We start from the raw sequence: 25,299 nt of genomic DNA on the forward strand, positions 1-25,299 counted from the left end.
CCTTGTAATTCCGATTAAATAAATAGATAAGAAAATGTAACAATGAAGATTTGCAAAAACGCAAATTTAAAACGTAAACAAATTACTTATTAGCCTTAGATATTAGACTTTTTGCTGTTAAAATTGATTCCTAAGGGATAGTTCCATGATATGTACGGAGTGCGGTAGAGGATGTGACCCAATCCCTATAAAATTGAAATTGGTAAGACTGCCTTCACCTTTTTACTCTCTCCTGAAGAATCACTGTACTGTACACGCCAATGGTCATAAGGTATAGTAGGATATAAAAATATCTTATATTACTTGTGATTATTAAGGTTACCGTTTTAGAAAATAATTTGTCAGCAAAAAATTACTATTTACTGCAGTATTATAATTTATAAGTATAAAGAGAGGTTGCGCTAAAAATCCGTAAAGGTTGTGTGTTTTAAGTTAAAAGCAGTACCTAGTAAAACGATAAAAATTTATGTTAACTTTAAAAAAAAATTTTTGTCTATAGTTCTTTTCAATAAGAAATACACATATTTAGTGAGTATTATCGTTCTACTACTATTTTTAGGCCTTAAAACTCACACCTTTACGAATTTCAAGCGCAACCTACTCCTCCCCTACACAACTAATAAGATATGTGCTTATATAGGTCAAAATAAGACTCATACTTAAGGTCAGGGTTTCGGATCCGCATTGATTGTATGCGGATCCGGATCCTTAAAATTTGGTCAGTGCGGATCCGGATCCGGTTCCGGATCCTTGACAATAAAAATAAAATCACCAAATTTTTCAAAAAAAATTTTATTCTTTAATTCGAAGTCAAAAATACCTTTAATTTTCAAGTCTGAACCTAAACCTTAAAGATTGGCTCTCATCAAGAGAATGTCTGAGATTTTATATTTAGGTAGATTTTTCCATTTTTTCCGCATTTTTTTGAGTCCAAGTATCCGGATCCGCATTTTTTTGCGGATCCGGATCCTTGGACTCAAAAATATGCGGATCCTTGCGGATGTAACAAAATTATATTTGTTTAAGTTATTAATTTATTATAATGTTATTCCAACACAAAAAACGACATTTGACTTCACATGTATGTATGCACACCACATTTTTCCATCAGCTGATCTTTGTTTACATTGACGTACATTCAATTGACATCGGAGTTCCAATGTGAAAGGTCTATAGCTGATTTGTAATGATTATAAATATGTTGTTCTTATTGTGATTAATAATTTACTTTGTGATTTTTTATGCTTTTAAGGATTGCTTGATTTAATTATGACTGACTTTTAATATTTTCAGACACCTTAAAGCATTCTTTTAGAACAATCTTAATGTCGAATTAGCTAAAGTTAATGTTCACAATCTTAATATTCTATTATTGTCTAATTAAAACATATAAAACGTATCTAAATAATCAAAATCGTGGTCTCTTTATTTTCTATTCTAAAGGTAAGAATCCTTTTTCAGCGGATCCGGATCCGAAACCCTGCTTAAGGTTCAATTATCACATCAGCTTAATTTTCATGGAACTACCCCTGAATGAAAAATAATTAAATTCAAATTTGATTCCTGCCCACAGATTGTTTATAAGAGTTCATATCGTAATTACAATTGTATAAACTATTAATTATTAAGAATTCATTTTAGAGAAATATTTAAAACTAATCAATGGAATATCGTTTTTTCTATGAAAGCTTTCTTAAAAATAATATCATTATCAATCGAAATTTGGTTTGTAATTAACTTTGATTAGTAAAATAGAACCTGACATAATGCAAACTAAATTAGCTGTTGCAAAAAAATTAATTATTGGAAGATCTTTTAGATATGTCCTTAAAACATATAATACAGTAATTAAAATATATATAAAAAAAGACATTTAGAACACTTCTTTTAAATGTCTTGCATACGGACTACATTTAAGACTAAAAATTAAGTTATTGTTGACATTTTGGTACAAAATGCATAAATAGAAAATAAATATTAATCAGAGATTGAAGGAAAGGGCAATGGCTGTTATATTAATCTACAACTTATTATTTTTTTTACAATATTATTGGCTACCAAGAATTTACGGAAAAGATTAAATATCGGCCATTGTCCTATACCTAAACCTCTGATATTAAGACTACTTTTATTAATCTTCCTCCTCTTTAATAAAAACTCCAACACCGCCATTTTGTTCGTCCTCATGAACCATCAATGGATCCTCCATATCATTAATAATATATTCTCCTTCTTCGTTATCATCATCATACTCTTGCAGATTTTCTTCAGCTTCATACTCTTCGCCATTTTCGTGATACTCTCCTTCCTCATAATTATCCTGATATTGTTCCGAGTCCATCTCACTGTTTTCTTGATATGATACGTTGCTGTATTCCCCCTCTTCAATATTGATGCCATCCTAAAAAAATATAAATTGGTTAAAAAAAGGTTGTTAACATCAATAAGTTGGGAAGCAAAAAACATTTGGGGGCTCTAAATTGGAGAAAAGTGAAAGTAGGTAGAAATTGCCTAAAACTGACAGCAACACTTGAATTTAGAAATAAAATAGCCTAAAACCATACCAGGAGCTAAATGAAGCTTCCTTAAAATTAGAAACTTTATCAGGACAGTGTTTGGCGAGATTTTAACTGACAAACAAATAAAACGGATGACCAATTCAACATAGTGGCAATAATATGTTATCCTATAGATTTCTCTATCCCTCATTTTTTTTCTATGAAATACCTATTACACATTCTTAATTTCTTTATAAAAGATACAAATATACATTCTTAATGTTACCTGATAGTAACCTTCTGAATATTCTTCCCCGTTTTCTTCTTCTCCATAATCCATGTTAGAATCATCTCCCGCATTTTCCATAGGGTCTACGTCACCCATAGACTCCATGGAATGGCCAACTAGTTGAGTACCTTAATAAACATGATACGTTGGAAAACAATGGAAATAGAAAATACGTGGATATTATGACAAGGGAAAAATTGTCGTTAATTTAGGTTGCTAACATGAACATCACTTTTTGGTCAGTTCGTAAATGGGGTAAGGGGGTGGAGATGGGGGTATCTTTATTTTAGCAAACTACAAGTTTTACTTTACTAGAGTACCTACATGATCATCTGTTGTAGGATCTAAGTAGTAATAAATCCATTATCCTTACAACATTGTAAAATTCAAGAAATCTGGACAGGACACGTTCAGTGAAAGAAAAAGATTTTTTTTCTGAGACAACCAGAAGTATATAAAAACTGTTTGAAAACTTTGTTTTCTTTTTTTTTAAATTACATCACATTCATTTAGGATGTGTCTTACTATCTCTAAAAACACTTACTGGCTCTTTCATGTATTTTCATATGTCTCTTGAGTTTATAATTTTCTGTGAATACTCCAGAACAGAGGGGGCACTCATGTCCTTGTCCTATAAATACATTATTTTGATGTATAATATATATACAGGATAAGAGCCATTTTTCATAATTCCGTAAAGTTGGGTGTTGGCTTGTAGTCAAATGCTCTTTTTAAGTCTAACTGTTCTAATTATGAACATTTCATTTATATACATTTGGTCATGATTCAGATCAGTTTGACTTAATAAGCGCATTTGACGATTACATAACCATACGGAAATTACACAAAAAACTTTTTGATTATAATATATTCTACATCAAAATTCCTGTGTGCAATTTCATGTGATTGTTTAAAGACTCCTTCTTCATGAAAACTTTCCCACAGTCATCACAGACGTGAACTTTTCTGTTTGGACGACTGTGCAATATTCTTAGCTGGGCCTTGGTCAGCTTCTGTCCAGTTTCACCTTCTTCAACTACAGGCTCAATTTTAGGTTCCTATAACGGAACAAGATTAGTTTGTATAAATACTGATGTCTTTATTAAGTGAAATTATATGCATGCATCGTCTAAAAATCCGAAAAAGAGGGTCAAAATACACAAAATTTCACTTTAACAGACACAACTACTTTAGCAGATAGACTTCCATTAATTACGTAGAAAATGCATGAAAAAGTATTAGAAAATGTATTAATAATTCAAAGAAAATTGTAAATGTGTCATAATTCATTTCAATGAAATATCTTAAATTTTATCCTATTTGCACTGTCATTTAACTTTTTAAAGTTCAGGGAAGAGGAACTTACCATTTTGATTTCTCCTGCTGGAGGCTTGGACACAAGATACCTTCTGTCAACTTTTAGTTGTACGAGGGGCTTGCCCTCCAACACCCCTTGCTCGTTCTCTTGCAATAATTCAACTTGTCCTGTAGGTAATACGTCATAAATATCAAGAAAAGTATTCAAATGTTATTCGCATTTTTTACCGGTAAGGAGGAGACATTGGACTGTAAATATAAGTGATGCAAATAAAGGAGCAAAGTGTACTGTTGAAGTCATGTGCAGTTATGATAATTTAATATTATGAAACATTTGTGGAAGTCTATGATTACAGGGAGAAATAGGACATTGGAATGTAAATTAAACTAGTACCCAAAGTTTTATAATCAAGTTATTCGTTTGATATAACACTTTGGGAATTTAATAGAATTTTCATTAGTTAACTCAGAGCTAGTAGTGTCACTGTCTAAAATTACCAATAGATTATTCTAATCATTTGGGGTGTATGTCGAGTTATCGATAAATATCGTATCCCTTAATTTTGGTCCTTTTGAAGAATTGATACCTAACTATATTAAGTTAAAAAGTGCTTTTCAAGAAGAGCAACTTAAAAATATTAATGATTATGTATGAATTATTCTTATACAAAAATTAAACTATTTAGATAAATCCTATTTTTTTTTTCATATTTATGTTCCTTTGGCTTCATGTCTCCTCATATGTTTGTTATAAACATATAAACTTTTAAATACTGCTCCATTACAAACACAGCAGGATAAAAACAGGTTCTTGTGTGTCCCTTTGTGTCTCTCTAAGTGGTGCTTTTCTAAAAATACTTTGGGACAACTATCACATTGTAAAACTTCACCTAAAACATAAAAGCGAAGCTCAACGGTCAGACATGCGACTAAGAAACAAATATACAAGATTGTAAAAAGTCTGAATGAAAATTCTGTAGAAATAAATCCCCAAATAACTTGAATACTTGGTGCTTAATTTGGAAATACTTGAATTTTATTACTTTATTATAGAAATTTTTTGCTTACAACATTGAACCTAATCGTTCTATGAATCAGTAAAAATAGACATACAATACAGACTTTCTAGTAATGATTACAGAGCTGAAAAATTTTACCTAACCCAGCATGACTTCAAATCCAATTCATATCCGATGGATTAGAACCGGTTCTCAGCCATACTGAAAAATCATGTACAGCATCGTATTACGGAAATTCTACACAAATATTAAAATAAAAATCATAAAATTTAAACAAGTTTTGTTATTCCGGGCTCGCCCCTCGGGGCTAACAAAGCCTGTTTAAATCTTAAAGTTTTTCATTTTAATATCCGCGGAAAGCTGTCTATGATAGGATGTATTTCATACCTGTATGCATTTTCATGTGTTTGACAAAACCATCTCTATAGGTAAACTTCTTTTCACATAATTGACATGGGAAATGTCCAGGAATTTTTACTTTATTTTTTTTATATTTTCCTCTTATGGAACCTTTTTTATTTCCCCTCATTGAACCTAATTTGCCCTCTTCTATTGTTGGTGTTATTTGTAGTAGACTGGCGACTAAACAATTGGTAAAATGTTATTTTTGTAATAGAGAATGAAAATAAATCTAGGTAGGTATATAAGAGTCATATTGATATTTTTGTTAATTCTAAAACACTGACTTCATATTTAAAATTGAGTAAAAATGACAATTAAAATCTAACCATTTGAAGAAAAAGTATGCCATCCTTACTTAAAAGTAACAGGGTGTCTGTCTGTACCGAAGGATCTCGCTTTCGATGAACCGTTATGGTTCTCCTTTTCAACATGTAGCATGTATAGATCCTGGGAAGTTTTATAATTAAATTATTTTTAGGGAGGAAACCATCACCCTACGAGGAGAAATCGCCCCTATAAAATGTCCCCCCCCCCAAAAAAAAAAAAATTTACTTTTACTTTTTCTTTTTAAAACTACTATAATTGAAAATCGAATAGGGTCAACATCCCCTTCCCCCTCAACGGGCGTAGCCGCTAGTATATTATATAATAACATTTTACATACCTTGCAATGGACTTAATGTGTCTTGTAAAAATGGATTTTGCTCAACACTGGACGAAAGCTCTGGAAGTTCTTGTTTTATTTTCGGGACAGGTTCAGGTTTAGTTACAGCCTCATTACTTGCTGGCATGGTTTCCGGAGGTTCCTGTTTGACAGCAACACCCCCGTCAACAACAAAATCAGGAATTGACTCGTCTTGTTCTGATTCAGCCACGTCTTCGTTTCCCGCCAAATTATCTTCATCAGCTGTTGTTGCAATTTCGCAATTTCCCGCCAGAAATTCTTGATGTGCCGCGGCAAACTCGCTTTCAGCAACATCTTGATTTTGTGTTGGTGGTGGTGGGGCAAGACTTGCTTCGTATTTTTCAATCAATTCCTTTTCATCACTGAGTTTCCCAGTCGACAAAATCTCTTGATAATGCTGCATAGTAAGCTGTCCTTTATAAAGAAAAAAAAGCATGTTAATTTAAAGAACAGAAATTTTTCAAGGAAATTCTGCATTTTTCATTTTTACCCCAGCTGAATTTTTAAATTTTTTTCCCCCCTACTGGTTTTTCCAGCAAGGAAGGGGAAAAATGGAAAAATATTTTCAGAACTTCTTATTTAATTCATATTATCCCCCCCCCCCTTTAGTTTTTTCCCAAAGGAGGGGAGAAAAATGGAATTTTTTTTTCATTTCTCTTAATTTTTACATTTGTTCCCCCCAACAACATATTTTTTATCCCCCCCCCCCCCTTTAGCAGGGTCAATTTTGCAGAATATACACCCCTGTGGGAATGTACAATGTACTTGAGCAAAACCAACTGAGACCATCTCCATTGTTTCATGCAGAAGTTCGATAACGCTTTCGGAAAAATGTGGTTTTAGAGTAGCAGGCAGGTAAATAACCGAATATTTATGAATTTTCAACTTTTTTTTTTCTCTTCATGTGATAAATATCTACAAATGATAGGCTAATACACATACTAAATTACCAATGGCAGGCAAGTGTACATTTTAATTGACCAGGCCAGTATGACTTCATTTCATATTATATGAGCACTATAAACAGTTTCAGTAAAATAAAAATGCAGGGGTGTACATTCTACATGGGATCCCCGGCTCAGGGGGGGGGGGGGGGGGTGGAATAAAAAATAAGTGGTTGTAGGGAATAAAAATGTAAAAATTAAGAAAACTGAAAACATATTTTCCATTTCACTCCCCCCCCCTCCTTAGTGAAAAAAAACTAAAAAAACGTGTGGTAGGAGGCAAAAAATAAATAAAATATAAAGTTCTTTAAATATTTTTCCATTTTCCCCCCTACTTGGTGAGAAAAAACTAGGGGGGGAAAAAAATATAAAAATTTGTCGCCGGGGAAAAAAAATAAATCTTGTGCAGAACATACACCCCTGTAAAAATGTTACCTTTAGTTACATGACTTTGTAGATGGTTGGTGTACAAACCAACAGTATTTAATACCTTGTTACACAACTAAAGAAATTTAAATGTTTATACATAACCAATAAAATAAGGCTTTTTTGTAGCAAATTATCCTAACGATATCTTCACTATTTTCTTTTTAAAAATAGGGGGGGGGGGGGGGAGGCCCATTTGTGTGTATGCTTATCTGGTAGTGGTCCATTAAAAATAAATCGTATTCATATTTTAAAATTTGTGATAGCTGTTTTGTATAAACATGCCTGGCATTGCTTTTTTTCTTTGTTTTTGCCGTGAACATTTTCTAAATGAATCTTGAGTGTGCAGTTTTCTAAAAATTTCGTCCCACAAGTTGGACAATCGTAAGTGTTTCCTAAATAAAGAACTTACATTAATATTTTATATGAGATAGGTATATTATAAACATTTTGGTAGGAGGGTTGGGTGTTTATGAAAGATATACAGTGCATAATCATATTATACACCCCTGTAACTTTGTGGTTTATCTTGTAGCGTAGCATAGTACTAACAAGCCAATAACATAATTGATGTCTTAAAAGGGTAATTATGATTATCTTCATTCGGGATTTTTACCAATTAATTTATTTTTTAATTCCCGTCTTTTAGTAGATGTTAACCTTTATCGGGAAAGGTAAGTATCTATTAATTTTAAAGTCAGCTTCTCTTCCCTACATTCTAATTATGGGTATATGCGCTACAGTTAATAGTCAAGTTAATGATGATTTTCATTTAATGTTACCTGTATGAATTCTCCTGTGTCTAGTTAAGCTTTTCTTTAGTTTGAATGTTTTATCACAGTCGTCACAGTGAAATAAATTAGTGTATTCATTTCTTCCACTCAAACTGTTCAGAAAAAGTTTTAAGATTATTTCTAAAAATGAAAAGTGTTATGTTATCTTAGCTATTAAAGAAAGTTAGGGGTTGGAACTGAAATACGAGGTTCATGATTTTATTTTTAACAGCAAAGGAATTTATTGAAATGAGACCAAAAACAACCTACACTTAGGACATTACATTGAAATTTAAGTACCAACTACTAATGTAAACAACTATTGGTCCCTTTTTCGGGCCAATCCATTCCATTCACAATACTAAGTTAATTTATCCTTTATGTTTTACATTTTTAGCATTTTTCATTCTTTGCATGTGCTATAAAAACAAAAAAATGGAGTTGTATTATCAAAAAAAATACCGAAGTACGTAATATCATGAAAAAAATTTCAAAAAATCTTTAAGATAGGCACATGATGACCAGACAAAAGTCTGTAACTAGGTAATATATTATTTTCTTTGAAAATGACAAAATTTCAAAACTTTTACGTTCCTAGCTTTTTTAGCAGCCTTCTTATCATTGCTTTGGTTGACTTGCTGACTATTCTCCTCATCATCTGTTAAGCTGTGTACTCCTTCTAGATCACCAAGTTCAGACCTGTCGTCCCAATCATCTTGCCCTGAGCCATCATCACACAAGTCAGAAGTGATTTTTAGAAACTCGTCACAATAATTGAGGTAATGTTTTCACTACTAACAAAAAAAATCAAAATATTAAACCCAAAACATTGTAAGAAAAAAATCTTCTAATTAAAAAACATTTTAAAAAATCCTCCGATGAAAACATCCAATATGTTTACAATTATTTTTACAATGACAAAAGAAAATATTGGGAGAAGGAAATATTTGTACTTCATTTTTAATAAGTTAAAGCCAACAGGCGAAAAAAAAAAAAATAATGAATTTGGGGCTGCAGTGCAGATAAAAAGGTCGGCATTACTATATACCTACTACTACAGGCTTTTCCCCCCAAAGTTGCTCAAAATCACAAAACTTAGAACTATTTTTTGCGAATTAATTCATTTGTTGAAGGCTACTGGATAGCCATAGGTGAATTAATTCTATAATATTATTTGGGGCTTCTGGTGCAGTTTGCTTAAATAACAAAACTTTTATTAATATTTTTTAAAATTAATTTAGTTGATGGATACAGCTGCGATAATGATTACTTTTGACATGTGTTCCTTCATCTAATTCTGGATGTTCCCCCTGTTCTCCATTATTATCATTAGTTTCCTCCTCATTGTTTTCATCAGACTCGTTATTAGCTTCATCATCATTGTTTAGCTCAACCATTTCAGCCTTTAATTACAAAATTAAAAGAAAATACTGAAAATTCCATGATAGGTACGATTTTTCACTTTTAAGGTTTGAGAAATTTAGTCACTGGAGCTTTTATAGCAATTTTTGTCATTTTTCAATCAAAAAGTGTTTAAAATTACTTTATTTAGAAAAAAATGAGTGTTTTCCCTTAAAGTGTCTATTGAGCAATAAAACCCCTGACCTTACCATTATTTTTAAAATGAATTTGAAATTAGAAGGGGAGGTAATTTAATCCCCTATGATTAACAATTACAGCAGGCTCTCTAAAAGTAATAAATATAAATAATGGAAAACTGCCCTCCCCCTTATTTTCAATTTATTTACGAAGGGCGGGGGTTGGTTGTGTGCTCGGCTAGGCACTTTCGGGAAATTTTTTTTCAACATTCAAACGTGCAAAGGGGTGTATATTTTCAAAATTGACCCGGCTCAGGGGGAGGGGGGGAATAGAAAAGTAAGTGGTTGGAGGGGAAAAAAATGTAAAAATTAAGAAAACTGAAAACATTTTTTCTATTCCCCCCCCCCCCTTGGTGAAAAAAACTAAAAAAAATGTGTGGTAGGAGTGATAAAATAAAGAGTTCTTTAAATATTTTTCCATTTTCCCCCCTTCTTGGTGAGAAAAAACTAGGGGGGGGGGGGGGAATAAAAAACTTTGTAGCCGAGGAAAAAAAATAAATCTTGTGCAGAATATACACCCCTGAACGTTTAAGAAATTTCAAATATAAAATATTCTATTGTCGGTCTTTAATAAGAAAATGTTAGCATAAAACAGTGAATAATCTAGTGGACTTGCGGCGAAGTTGGGGGGGGGGGGGGCGGGGGGTTATTTCCTCAGCTGAAAAATATCCCTGCGTGATCGTACATCCCGAAAGCTATTTACCTGGAAAAAGCTGCCACAGTCAATGAATCCCTGGCCCTCTCCATCATCCTGATCTGTTCCACCATCATTATCAACAGTATCAGACACATCCATACCACTCCCATCCATATTGCTGTTATTCATATTGCTTCCGTCCAAGTTACTTTCATCCTCTAGTAATTCTAAAGAGATATTATTCCGTTTAATATTTTGCCCATACGAAGGGTAATCTTCATTGAAGGTTAGAAAAAATGTTCACTTTTACTGAGTTATACACTAATTGGGAGTGGGATATAAAAAGTATATTTTAGCGTGGGGGGGGGGGGGGGATTGTCCCACCCCTAAACATTAAAAATTTAAAACTGCCACAAAACCATTTTCTGTATACCCTGATAAGTAGAGCCCAGTCAATTCGGCGGTTTCCGAGATCTTAAGCTTCAGACAAACAGACAGACATCGTTCTACTAAGTATAATAGATAAAGATAACATCCACAAATTGTCATTATAATATATTTCAGAAAATATACCTGAAGGATGAATTGCAAAAAGATCATCTGTGCCTGCAGCAATAATAGGAGCTGTAGGGGGATTCAAAACTTCTTCAGTAACATCCGCTGCAGATAGATGACCTACACAAAATAATTTTTATGAGTAACTTTATAAAGTCTAATGCTACACATAACCAACCTATCTAGTAAAAATTCAAAGTACATGAATTTTACATGGAAATTGGGAAATTGCACACATTAAAATTCGTATAAACGTTTTGTAGGAAATTAATCCTTATCAATACCTCTAGAGAAAGTTGATAACAACGAAAGGCCAGAACCCTATCGTAGGCCCTTAGCCACTAACACCCCAACTGTTGCAGAAAACCAACCCTTTAATTGCACATTTGTCTGTAAGTCTTGTAATATACATGGTAATGTTTAAGCCAAAGCATTACTTCTACTATAAATAATAAATGTCGTGCATCTGACATAGCAGCAGTAGGTACTTTAAATTATACGTAAAGTAATCTGTAAGTAATTTTACTCATGTATAAGAACGTAAAAATAAAATAAAACCGCTAAAAATTATTTTCAAATGACATAAAATACAGATACCGTTCAATACCTGTAACAAGGTAAATCATAAAGGGGGGGGGGGGGAAATGTGGTGACTCGTGCCACGACATACCAGCAATTTTATTTTGGGTGCTACTCCCTTAGTTTTAGAGATAATTGGGTGAAATCTTTTGGGCTGGGTCACTAATTACCCCAACTAGAGGTATCTTTAAAAAAAAACGGCGGCGGGTCCGCCGCTCCCGCCGTTCGCCGCCATTTTCCGCCGCCGCCAAAAAAATTTTTTTATTGCATTTCTCGCCGAATTAGGCAATTTGGAATCATTTTTTTCAAATTCTCGTTTATCAAGGTATATCTTAAATTCAGTGCCTCTCCTAAGCTTTTAAAGATATTGAGACAAAACCTTTTGAGGTAGATCAGTAAAAAATATTTGAATAAAAAATGGCGGCGATACCGCCGCTCCCGCCGTCCACCGCCATTTTCCGCCGCCGCCGCCAAAATTTTTTTTATTGCATATCTCGCCGAATTAGGCAATTTGGAATCATTTGAGACCATGTTATTTTTTTCAAAAATTTTTCCCCTTATAACCAACCCTGCAGGGGATCTTTTGAGGTAGATCAGCAAAAAAATATTTGAATAAAAAATGGCGGCGATACCGCCGCTCCCGCCATCCACCGCCATTTTCCGCCGCCCACAGGACGGCTTGTAAGGGGAAAAATTTTTGAAAAAAATAATATGGTCTCAAATGATTCCAAATTGCCTAATTCGGCGAGAAATACAATAAAAAAAATTTTGGCGGCGGCGGAAAATGGCGGTTGACGGCGGGAGCAGCGGTACCGCCGCCATTTTTTATTCAAATATTTTTTACTGATCTACCTCAAAAGGTTTTGTCTCAATATCTGATAAAAGTCCCCCCGCAGGGTTGGTTATAAGGGGAAAAATTTTTGAAAAAAATAACATGGTCTCAAATGATTCCAAATTGCCTAATTCGGCGAGAAATGCAATAAAAAAAATTTTGGCGGCGGCGGCGGAAAATGGCGGTGGACGGCGGGAGCGGCGGTATCGCCGCCATTTTTTATTCAAATATTTTTTACTGATCTACCTCAAAAGGTTTTGTCTCAATATCTTTAAAAGCTTAGGAGAGGCACTGAATTTAAGATATACCTTGATAAACGAGAATTTGAAAAAAATGATTCCAAATTGCCTAATTCGGCGAGAAATGCAATAAAAAATTTTTTTTTGGCGGCGGCGGAAAATAGCGGCGAACGGCGGGAGCGGCGGACCCGCCGCCGTTTTTTTTGAAAGATACCTCCAGGGATAAGGGATGGGAAACCTGACCGAAAATTAGGTCTCAGCCTCCTTTTTAAAGTGATGGGGCAACTTTTCTTTTTTGCCTATAAAATCAACTCATTTTCGCCAGTTCATTATTGGCTGTAGGCTAATATCCAATAGCCTGAAACTTGCTTTTAGCATTAACCAATTATTAATAACAAACGCGTCCCCCAGTTCATTATTGGCTAAATTAATTCAAGCAAACATAAATTTCTGCTATTAGAAAGACAACAATGGAAAGTTTCTGCTATCAGAAGGACAACAATATATATGACGTTCAATCACATCAACTTATTATTAAATCTACACATTAATAAATGTCCATATAGCAAAACATAAATTGAGAGATCGTTTTTTGAAGACTGAGTAGGATTCAACATTTTATACTTTAGAACAATGTGAAAAACTCATTGTCTTTAGACAATTTAAAAGTTACATTTCATGTGGAATTGATAACCCACCTAAATGATTACAAATACAAAACTAGTTCAATATGTAAATAAAAGTGTACTGTGTTTTGTTAAAAAAAAATTTTCATTAATTTTGGTAAAAATTATTGCACACTTAATTGAACTTTTCTGTTATTATTTAACGTAAAATAATTTTTTTTAAAAATTCTTAATTTATATGTATGCTATGGAACAATTAGTTGATAGAATGTTACCCATGTACTTATTTAAATCTACTTAATTTATTTATTAAAGCTGGGGGGCTAAAGCGGTGTTTATTTCTAAATACAAATTTTGGGGTGAAGTAGATCCCCCCTTAAAATGTTTGAAAATAAATCAGATTTAACCATCTCAAAAAAACTTTTTTTTAAAATGGGGGAGGGGGGGGGGGTTGGCGAAGTAATAACGGGATTCTACTTAAAGCCACTAACATATTGGTTCTTTGGAAAGTTTTTATTATATTTTATGATTGGTGAAATCAACTACCTGAATTCTATTCTATACTTTTTTTCTTTGCATTCATATAATAGCTATTTCATCATTGTTCATAGTTTTCAAATCTAACTACTGCGTCATCCCGAAACTAGTTTTTTAGGCCTAGTTGGAAAATAGGCCTGGAATAATATTTTCTTACGTTTCCCATCCCTTATCCCTGGATACCTCTAGTTGGGGTAATTAGTGACCCAGCCCAAAAGATTTCACCCAATTATCTCTAAAACTAAGGGAGTAGCACCCAAAATAAAATTGCTGGTATGTCGTGGCACGAGTCACCACATTTCCCCCCCCCCCCCCTTTAAATAAATCTAAATATTTATACCTTTTCTAACATGCATCTTTATGTGTTTCTTCCAAATTGTGCTAGAGATGAAAAATTTGCCACAGACCTTGCAGGTCTCCGCTATCTTGTTCTGGTGGGTTGTAAAGTGTCTAGCTAGTTTATATCTCTCCGTAAATACTGCATCACATAAATCACATGCAAATCCAGTTCCTAGATACAAATAATGTGTTAAGAAGAACTATGGTTCTATGAATGGTATATTAAGAACATTAGATGTGCAGTGCAATGTGCAAACGATAAAAGCTTTTTATTGTTTTAACAGTTAAATTACAAGCTAGGAAGGTACCTATTGTTTACAAATAGGATATTTTTTAGCTATGGTAGAACACTTGCCAAAATTAGACGAGGGTTGGTAAAATGCGCAGATCCGGTTAAAATCGTGAATTTTACGTCTTTAAACTGTAACTAGTTGTCTCGCTCCTAGCCACTATGGAAAAGCCAACCCTATAGGTGTATCTCATTCCTATACACGAGAAAAAAATCAAAATACTGAGGAAACATAGGTATCACTAACCGCTGCATCAAATTGACCTTCTTTTACAATAAAAAGGTCCTAGGAAGGCTTTTAACCATCTTATGTCAGAGAACCTGAACCCTTCAGTAAGAAATTGTATTAAAAGATTTCTTCAATCAAAATTAAAAATAGGGGAGTAACTGAAAATGGATATAATACCTACCTAAGTGAATTCTCATGTGTCTAATCAAAGCATCTTGATTCTTAAAAATTTTATCACATACCGTACAGGGGTAATCTTTGCCATCTTCAAAACAAAACATAACAATTCACTAAATATGTATAAGCTTAATGTAATGTACCAATATATAATTTGTTATATATAATTAGCAGAATTAATAAATATATATCTAAAGAATTTAGTCTCTATCTATCATATTTCATAGGACGAATAGAGGTTTTCGTACACGACATTTTATGGAAGTCTTAACCAAGCTCATTTATAATTTACGCCTGTTTAATATTCATAGGCAAATATATTTCCCCAAATCATTGATATCGAACACCTATCAATATTTTTGGCGTATTTAGTTAGGATATTTAGTCTGTGCCGGAACTCAAACCTATCACTTTCATAACACTTATATTTCTTTAAATTATTTTTGATAACTACCCAAAAAGAGACAATGATACTTTATAACTTTGTATGTATACTATAAGTTGCTTAGTCCGTAGACTCTAGGGGAGAGTTGTAAAAATCTAATTCCACCAAAACACATTTATAAAGCTTCCCAGAAAAATACAACCATTTATTCTAAGATCTTTAGCTTAACCCTTACAGATCGGGCCCCAATTCCCACCTTAATAGATCGGGGGGGGGGGGGGGGGGGCCCGGGGGGGGGGGCTCAAACAGTCCCCCCCTCTATATCGGCTCCTGGTACAGATAAAGACGTAAATTTTTTTTCTGGTGGATCATGTGTATTTTTAGAGAAAATTACTTTTTCTAGTCATAGCAGTCAGACCGCTCCTTAGCCGCTTTTTAGCGGCCAGCCGCTAAATTTCAAAACAGCTGTAGAGCGGCCAATTTTGCAGCTAGGATGACCAAATTTTAGGACGAACTTTTATTTTTCATAACAAAAAAAATACTTTTTCTGATCATCGCCGAAAAACGGCAAATAACGGAAACCGCCATTTTCGGCGGTAAAACGGCGGTTGGCGGCGCAAATTAATATTTTTATCTGTTTATTATTGCTCAAGGATTTACCGAAAAAAATTATAGGTCTCTAGCTGTGATAGAAGCCACGATATTCATGATTTATATCTGTAGTAAAAGCCGGACAAAAATCGGTCATAAAGTCGGTCAGGGAGCGGTCAAACGGTCATAACACCACTTTTCTCAGAAAGTCATTGATATCTAAGTATTCACCAAAAAAATTTTAGGTTTCTACCTTATACACAAAAGTCATAATGTAGAAATTAAGATTTATTTAGAATTTTTTCTAATTTTTTTTGCTACCCAACCGACTTTGACCGGACACCACGACCGACACAGACCAGATATCCTAATAAAATCAACTCTTGCCGACGTATAATTACTAAACTTAAAAAGTCATGAAGTTACAACTCTCCAGCTTACCTACAAAAAAAATGAGATTGAAAAAACTAGAGGGGGGGGCTCTTTGAGCCCCCCCCCCCCGATCTGTAAGGGTTAAAAAAAAAACATTACTGCTTTATAGTATAGAATAAGGATTAAAGGTTAAATAAAATTGTTATTTTCCTGGATGTGTGTTTTTGTGTCTGCGTAGTCTGAAAGAATCTGTGAATGTTTTCTCACATATATTACATGTGTATTTGGAGTCAACATGATTTGTCTTCTTGTGTTCTTGTAATTCCTGAAATATGACAGTTGCATTAGTAAGAACTAACGGCTTTGCTCCACGCCTCTTGGGGCTATGCCCCATGAGGTTTGATCAACCTAATCTAAGGGTGTCCCATAGTGTTGTGGTTAGTGTACTACGTTGTGGTTGGGAGAAGCCGAGTTCAAGTCCCCACATAGACTTTGCACTTGGTTGACAAATGCTGTCGCAATTTGTCAAATTATGATCACGCAACCTTCCCTAAGATGCCCTAGGGTTGTAAGGGGGGAGATTTGTAGGAAGTTAGGATTCTACAAATCAAGCAGCTCTAACTATGCTTTCCCTCATCCATGCTCCTCGTATGAGAGTGCCATTAATTAGGGTGGCTTAATATGGAACACCTGCCAAAACTCTAGGCCAGGGTGATGTAATAATTGAGTAGCTTCCACGAGAATTGCGGGTCAGCTTGTAATGTAACATAGAATACAATCAGCTGTGCGCGAAGCTTACCAATCTAAAAAAAAAATTGGCCAAAGGATTCTCACTTCCAATCTCCGTGTGCATCTGAGTCCTAACTTCAGAGAATCATGGCTACAACAACAACAAAAAATCAACCTAATCTTTCGTACTTTAGATTTAAAAGACATTTTTTTTTGGTTGGGGGGGGGGGGGGGTAGTCGACCCTACTATTCTAATTTTAATTAATTTTTTTCCTTTTTGGGGGGTTGGGGTGTCCCCCCCCCCTAAGAAAATAATTATAAACCTTCCCGGGGCCTATGAGAAGCTACCCTGTAAAGGAGAACCCGATCGTTTTAGCGGTTAGCGAGATCCTTCTGTACAAACAAACAGACAGACAGACAGATATCGTTCTACTTTTTAATATACGTGATTCGTGAACAATAAACTTTATTTAAGATATTTCTATTTTCCCACAAAGCATGATAAGCTTGAACTTGAAATAATTGAGTGAAGACCAAAATTTAGAAGCTTTTTAATAGCTAAATCCAATGCTATTACAAAAATGTAATTCAAAAGTATATACCTACTATACATTGAATATTCAGGAATATACTTAATTCTATATTTATGGCGTTGTTTTCAAACATAAAATGTGTAAACTCAGATTAGGCATAAAAAAATTAGACCTCTTATCAGAAATAATGGAGGTGGGGATTCTGTGAAAAAGCACCAATAAACTCATGAAGAGCCTAGCTTACCGCGCGGTTTGGGAAAGAAACCCCACAAAATTCACAGCATGGGTCCATTCCTTCCATTGCTTCTTTATGGCTGAATTTATGCTTCGCTTTGAATTTTCTATATCAAATTATAGAATGAATTCAACTTCAGTAGAAAATATACCTCGATTCATAAAAAATAGTGCCATAAAAATTGTATAGTGATGTTTTAAAGCCAATACATTAACTTTTAATAATTTAAGTAACTGACAATACAGCAACTTTCATCATATTGTCATAGGAATCTAAAAGATGATTCATTCTATTCCTTGAGTTGAAAGATTTGCCACAAATTTCACAAACAAATGGTGGACCGTCAGGACCAGGATCTGGACAGGTAACAGGATGTTGTTAGAACTAGGTTAATTGCACTTGAGCATCGCAGCAAGATTTTATTAAAATATTAAAGAGATTAAATCCAATTTAAAAAATAATTGAGTTTTATTCAATGATTTCTTTATGTAGGTAACAACTAAGGAAATTTTTTTTTCATATAAATATCTATTTTACTTTGCACCAACAAGTTTTTTTGATCAGTAAAATGCAATAAAGCATTAAAATCTGGATTTTTGAGTTCGTGCGGGAATGGGAGTATCTACTCTTTAAAAAAAGTTTTTTTTTGTTAACAAAACAATTGCTGTTCAATTTTTTAAAGTCAATTTTAAAACAACATGTTCCTCTGTCTTCGTGGTGTCTGAGATGATCTTCCAGATTCTGTCTTGCTAGGTAAACTTTCGGACATTTTGTACATGGGTGTTTCTCTATTCCTAAATAGTAACATAATTGTTTAGAATGTAAGTTTGGTATTAGGCGCATTTTTTACATGCAACTTTGTGACTCAAGGTAAACAATTTTTGGTATAGCTGAAAAGAAATCACCTATCCAATATTTTTTATAAAACATTGAAAGTTATTTTATTTAAATGTGAATTTTAGTTCAACCAGAAATCGGCGAATTTATTACCTACTGTCTTTGCCACACTGTACATTGACTTACAAATAATTTTATTTACCTTCGTGCTGATTAAGCATGTGTCTTTCCACGGCCTCTTTACGGACAAATCTTTCATTGCATACTTCACATGAGTAGGGCTTCTCTCCTGTATGTATGAGCATATGTCGTTTCAGTTTGCTGTTATCTCGGAAATCTTTGTCGCATATGTCACAGTAGGGCCTCGTTTTTACAGGTTTCTAAAAATAGAATAATCTTTAAATAAGGGATAATTCTTTTTTGATACCTATTGAAGTAGTTCTATTTGATGTCTGAGTCACATATAAATATATTAGTTATCTATAAACAATCAGCACTTGTGTTAAAAAGAAACTACCTAGGTAACCTTCCTACTCTATGAAATTTAAAATAGTTTAGTTTTTCGTTTGTTTGTTTATTGCTTGTGGTGTAGTGAGGTTAGGGAACTATGTTGCCCAACACAGTTTCGGCGCCGCAGGGGTTAGATATAGAAAAACATATATCCCCCTTCTCTCATAAAAGGGCATAAGGGAGGAAGGGGGGTTGTTACAATGCTCGAGAGAAATTTTGAGGGAAAGCACCCGATATTTATAATTAAAACTAACCTCTTTAGTGGGGTCTGGCATGACTCCTTGTTCAAACATAACTTGTTCCAGCATGCTGGCATAATTCGGCGGATTCTCATCATATTGTTGTTCCAGCATGCTGGCATAGTTTGGAGGATTTTCATCATATTCTTCTTGCCCATCATTGTCCTCGTAGTCTGAAGGCGTTGGGTTCACTGGGGTTATCGTGATTTCAGGGGTTAGAAAATTCATCTTGACCTATATTAACAGATTTAAATATTAGGTAACTGAATATTTTATTTTCTGCCCCTGGCATTTTGAGGCTCCGTATTCGAAGGATAAGAATCGGCAGAAAAGACTTAAAAATCTTAAAATAAAGAATTCTAAAACCATTCCGGAGACTATGTGAAGCTTCCCTATTTTTAAAAGCCAGGTATTTAGCAATACCCATGAGAAGAAAATTAGATTCTTGAATTTTATATCCTTCTTACTTTTTTCTTTTATAAGTTTTCGAGGGAAAAGATCTCATGTTCCTATTATGAAACAGGTTTAGCAACAATATAACGTGATTGAAATTAATTTAAATAATATGTTCTTAATTTACTTACCTACTTTAATTTGATAATAGATTCACTAAAAAGTATTTATCACATTATTTCTGAAATTATAAAAAAAACATTTTTTTAATATTAGTTTTAGGAATTCTTTGCAGAATCAGAATCTAGAACGAACATTTTGCAAACAATAAAATACTACTTAGTATTACATATAAATGACTTTATACACATATAAAATAACCTATTTACATATTAAATGATATGATACTTTAGAAAGCGTAATTTTTATCAGGTACACAACATGTGGTAATAGTCTTATTTGAAAGCTAGCCTAGATAAATTGTAATCAGTTTGTCCTTTAAAATGTCTTAAACTATTCAATTAAAGAGTTAATTTTGGCTATTGCTTTCAGGGGGGAGGGGGGGCTATTATAATTTCCTTATTTTTACCCAAGAATCGGGGAAAGAAAAACAAAGTTTTAGTAGGATACAAATATCCCTTTTGTGACAAAGCTTCTAGTGACGTGTTATAAACAATTCATAATTTCAGGTTTAATTTCACCAACTAACAAAGTGAAACATAACTACCTAGGTAACTTTAAAAACTTCAATGTAGGTATACAAAAATAAAATAAAAAGTAAAAACTCAAATATAATCTCAAAAATACTTTACAATATGCAAATCTGAAGACATATAAAGGCACCGGCGGTTTCCCTCATAGGACAAGTCGAGTATAGAAACTCCCCATCCACCTTATTTTTCATGTAAAAGTGTTCCACTTAAGGTCAGGTTAGGATAGGTTAAATTGTGAACAGTGTGATTTAACAGGGGGGTTTCTATGCTCGCTAGGAACTTTAAGGGAAAGCGCCAATGCGTCTAAAATATTATCATTTTTTTTCATGCGAGTATAAATGTTATTTAACTATTTCACTAATTAGAAATATAAAATTATTTTCATTTGGCAATTGATTAATATGTTTTTTAAATTTTAGATAAATGCATTGTTTTTATATGTTGGAGGTGTTTGCTATTTTTACAACTGTTGGGTATGGGTGAATGTATGTAATCAATACAAACAGATAACTGAAGGGTAAGGTAATTAAAGCATTGTTTTTATATCGATCAAATATGGTTACAGCTTGCTTATTCTGGTAAAATTTCATCTCTAGGCGTTATCAAGAGTAATTGCTATTCGCCCATTGAATCATCAGCTACTCCAAGTGAAGGGTTCGCCACTAGCATATCTCCATGACACATGGCAGTCAGATTTCTTAGGACAATCTTAACTTGTGAATCCTCAATAATCTTTATCCTTCCTCCTTCAGCAATGGATATTGTTGGCAGTCTTACGCTCTCCAGATGTAGAGCCTCCAGTTTGAGACCTAGGGCTCGCCATATTTGATTTTCTATAACCTTGTGGAAAATTTCCATTTCTTGCTCAGTGACTGTGTTTTCTTTCGAGTCATGGATGGCATTCCATAAGTCCTTAATTTCAGGAAAAGATAGGGATATTTTGAGGGAGGAGATTTTCTTTCGGATTTCTGGAAATTGTTCTGGAATCCTAAATTGAAATATCATTTCGTCCCCCAATTTTTTACCTTTGCCGTCCTTGTTTGTGTCATTTAGTAAGTTTTCCTTGTTTGAACCATCAGGTTTATTGCCATTCTTTTGGGATGGTCTAGGCTGAATGCTACAGTCAAAATCTGAAGTGTTTTGTGCGGACGCAAGTCCAGTCCACAAAGCTGCCGTGTATAATAGTTCATATCTTGGAAATAGAAGTGGGGAAATAACACAATCGAAACATTTTTCTAATCCATATTTTACTCTGTCTGTTATGTCGACGACTCCATTTGTTAATAGCACGGGTAGGCAGGTAGCATCATTCACGGAGATTTGGAGTTCTGATACTTCTATACCACACAAAATACCTAGGCAAAACATCACGTCAAAATAAAATCATTAAATACCTATGAATATGATCTATAGCATTTAAAATGAGCCCAAAAAAAACGATATTTTCTATTTTATATATAAACACAGGTTTTTCTTGAGGATTTGCCTTTCCCAAAAAAAGTTAAAAACCTTCCGTGTATCTATTAGAGGCTCCCCAATGAAAAAAAAACATATCGGTTCATTGGTAAGCGCGATTCTTCTTTACACACATAGACAGACATACTATTACTTTTATGTGGATAAAATACATATTATAATTAAGATACCTAGGTAAATCATTAGTTAAAAAATGATATTTTACCTAAGAAAACATTTCTTTTCATATCACCCAACACAGAATGAACCTCAATTTTCAGAGCATCTTTGTCATTTCTTGAACCTCGCAATCCTTTCAGTGGCTTAATTTGTACAGAACAAGGGTTATCTTGTACGTCGGAGCAATCTTTCATCAGAAAGCTACGAATAATTCCTGCATATCTTTTCAGAGCAGATTCATCATATTCCGGCTTCTCACCTACAAAATAAATAGCATTTCAATTCTAACTTTAGAATAAATACATTTATCTTATTTCTAGTAGTGATGGGAATCCGGATCCGGAATCCGAATCCGGAATCCGCCCAATTTTCAGCCTATTTTGGAATCCGAATCCGGATCCGGAATCCGTTTTTTATAGCGGATTCCGGATTCTAAATTGGTAGGCTAAAATTACCGTCTTGAGTTTTTTCTTACAACTCCCTCTTAAATTTTTTTTTTACATAACAAATTTTAAAAATTACTAATGTGATGTAAATGTTTAACACTTTAACACTTTAAACAAATCAAGGCTTCAACCAAGTAACATAGTGTTAAATTAATGAAAAAAGCTATCCCTCTGTGACGGACGGCCTTTTAAAATACTGCTAGAATCCGGAATCCGAATCCGCCAAAAATAAGAATCCGGAATCCGCAAGAATCCGTCACTTTTTTTGACGGATTCCTTCAGAATCCGGAATCCGAATCCGGCCCAAAAATTCGACGGATTCCCATCCCTAATTTCTAGATTACAAAAAGTTACAAAACAATGAAATGGTGGAATGTGGCATAATTTACATTTGTAAAAACAAAGAGTTCAAAGAATGTACTTTGGATTAACACAAGTATGTAATTATACATCTTTCAAATAAGTAATGTTTAAATACTTAAATTTAAGCTAAATCTATGTTCATAAATTATAGGAGTCCATTTTATGTAAATTGCTAGTTTAAAATGGGGTTTAATTTTTTTTATAATCTGAAACTGTTTTCATGAACAGGGTCCAACCAGGAGAGAAATGAAAAAGACCATTCTTCCAAATATATTATTTAAGGAGGGTGTAGTAGATACCTCCCCCCCCCCCCCACTCCATCACCCCTTTGTCTGAAAACAATGGTTTACCTAGTGTGAAGTCAGATTCATTGGCTAAAGTAGTTGCGCCTCTCTTGTTGTGCTTATTCTTGTACTGGACATTCCACAGCGGGCTGACCCTATGGACGGACCATTCCGTGTTGGTGATGAGTTGTAATGTTTCTGGATGGTCCATTTCCTCATTAGCTGCGATTAGGTCAACAGCATAGGATATCTGTCTGTTGACACTTTTTGCCATAGATCTAAATAAGTTTAAGATAATAAAAACGAAAAAAACACGTTTATATATTTAGGAAGAGAAAGGATTGCAGATTTATTCAGCCGTTTGGTTATTTGTATCACTGGTAGTCTGCAGTGTTTCGGAGCCGGAGCAGCAACATTTTTGGTGGAGCCGGAGCTTGAGCCGTATTTTTCGTTAAAAAAGCCTCCGGCTCCAGATTAGCTAAAAATGATTTTTTAAAGTAATATTATAATTTGGTAACGGTCTATTTCCATATAATAAACTGAAAAACTATTGTTACTTAATAAATAGACACACATCCTTCTACTTTTATATAGCTTTAATGAAATAAAAGCAAAATATTTTGTATTATTATAAGGTAGGCGCCGGAGCCGTATTTCCAGATACGGCTCCGCGGAGCCGCATCAAAATTAAACGGCTCCGACACCCTGCTTCTAAGGCTTTTTACTTTGTGTAGAAGGCTCATTAGTATTATTATAAGAACCAAAAATCATAGTAACATACCTAATAAATGTCTTTTATATTATGCATTAAAATGAAAAATATACCAAAGAATCTTTCCTATTCAAGCATGAATATACCTGTAAGCCCTGGCTGTTTTACTGGCAGTCGTGTAGCAATCCCAAGCCGTGTTAATACCCTCTTTTCTGGGGCCCGGCGTCATGGCAGTTTGAGCCCGAAACTCAGAAAGATGGCTCATTTTGGTTATCTCAGATGATCTGGAAAAAATAATTAGGTATGAGCACCACACTTTAGGAAGATTGAGTCAAGATCGAACCCTAGCAACTGTCTTCAAGTAAAATAATAAATAGACATTCATAACAGCGAAGCTCTAAAACGGTATGACAAACGAATATTGACACTTTTTAGAGTGTCACAATTGAATAAGCAGATTATAAATATAAAACAGGTCTAAACAAAATGGAAATTTAATTTGTTGCAAAACTACTTAAATACAGAATACTTATATTAAAAAAACATGTTTTAAATGAAAGTACAGACTTTCTTGTGTTAATTTTTGAGCTACTCCGCTTTCTAAATCGTACATATATATACATAGATATATATTACTTGAACTGTAACATTCCAAGTTTCAAAAAGATAGGTCAATTCTAACTTGTCCAAATTAACAATAAGAGCTATACAAAACGGATAGACGTACGGAACACCGTATTAGTGGAAAAGCGTCGCTTTTATAAGGAACGTAAAGATTTACGATCCGGTAAGATCAATTTTTAACATTCATTCTTCAGATCATATATATTGCAATGTTAAATTATTTTTAATACATTCATTAAGACAGGGGTGCATTTAGTAACCTTCTTTATTAAAAAGCAGTTTCAAAAAATCAATTTATAATTTATCAATAAACAACTTTCCAATGTTTTTTTTTCTCACTTTTTATCCGGCCACTTCATAAGATCTTACAACAGGACTTAATTTAAAGTTTCTTCTATTTAAATCATATCTAAATAAAAAATTTAAAGTAAAATCACATTCATTTCATTTATAAATTACGAATAATATTCAAAATTGGACTTAAAACATAATTTTAGAAAGTAAACAATAAATTAGAAAACAAATTCCAAACATAACCGAAAAAATTAAATGAATGCCGCATCAGAATTTATTTTGAAAATGTCGTCTTTACTAAGGATTATTTGGACAAAAACTTTATTCACTGTTTTTCCTTTCTAAATGTAAACCATTGACTTTTTTTAGAATTACTAGTTGCTTCATCCCTCTTGAAGATGACAAGGAAAGGCC

General features: G+C 33.6%; 2 protein-coding genes across 2 annotated transcripts; both read right to left on the minus strand.

Annotated features, from left to right (window-relative positions):
• Window positions 1-1,536: 1,536 nt before the first annotated feature.
• On the minus strand, window positions 1,537-20,063 carry LOC145328273 (uncharacterized). The gene is made up of 24 exons (XM_080171897.1): window positions 20,010-20,063; window positions 19,437-19,655; window positions 18,875-19,052; window positions 18,540-18,629; window positions 18,131-18,191; window positions 17,845-17,941; window positions 16,549-16,663; window positions 14,995-15,078; window positions 14,297-14,467; window positions 11,162-11,263; window positions 10,655-10,815; window positions 9,638-9,756; window positions 8,948-9,073; window positions 8,363-8,466; window positions 7,866-7,975; window positions 7,590-7,656; window positions 6,190-6,624; window positions 5,511-5,705; window positions 4,822-4,994; window positions 4,154-4,270; window positions 3,672-3,845; window positions 3,332-3,416; window positions 2,785-2,915; window positions 1,537-2,401 (listed from the first exon to the last, which is right to left on the minus strand). Exons 2-24 carry the CDS (start codon window positions 19,647-19,649, stop codon window positions 2,132-2,134), a joined length of 3,378 nt encoding a protein of 1,125 aa, XP_080028023.1. The 5' UTR covers window positions 19,650-19,655; window positions 20,010-20,063; the 3' UTR covers window positions 1,537-2,131.
• On the minus strand, window positions 20,050-24,272 carry LOC145328274 (centromere protein L-like). The gene is made up of 4 exons (XM_080171898.1): window positions 24,114-24,272; window positions 23,322-23,533; window positions 22,209-22,421; window positions 20,050-21,882 (listed from the first exon to the last, which is right to left on the minus strand). The coding sequence occupies exons 1-4, from the start codon at window positions 24,230-24,232 to the stop codon at window positions 21,143-21,145; spliced, it is 1,284 nt and encodes a 427-aa protein (XP_080028024.1). The 5' UTR covers window positions 24,233-24,272; the 3' UTR covers window positions 20,050-21,142.
• Between the last annotated feature and the right edge of the window lie 1,027 nt (window positions 24,273-25,299).

The sequence above is a fragment of the Acartia tonsa genome, chromosome 9 (genome assembly GCF_053477335.1).
Source record: "Acartia tonsa isolate MP-2025a chromosome 9, ASM5347733v1, whole genome shotgun sequence".
In the NCBI taxonomy this organism is placed as follows: Eukaryota; Metazoa; Arthropoda; class Copepoda; order Calanoida; family Acartiidae; genus Acartia; species Acartia tonsa.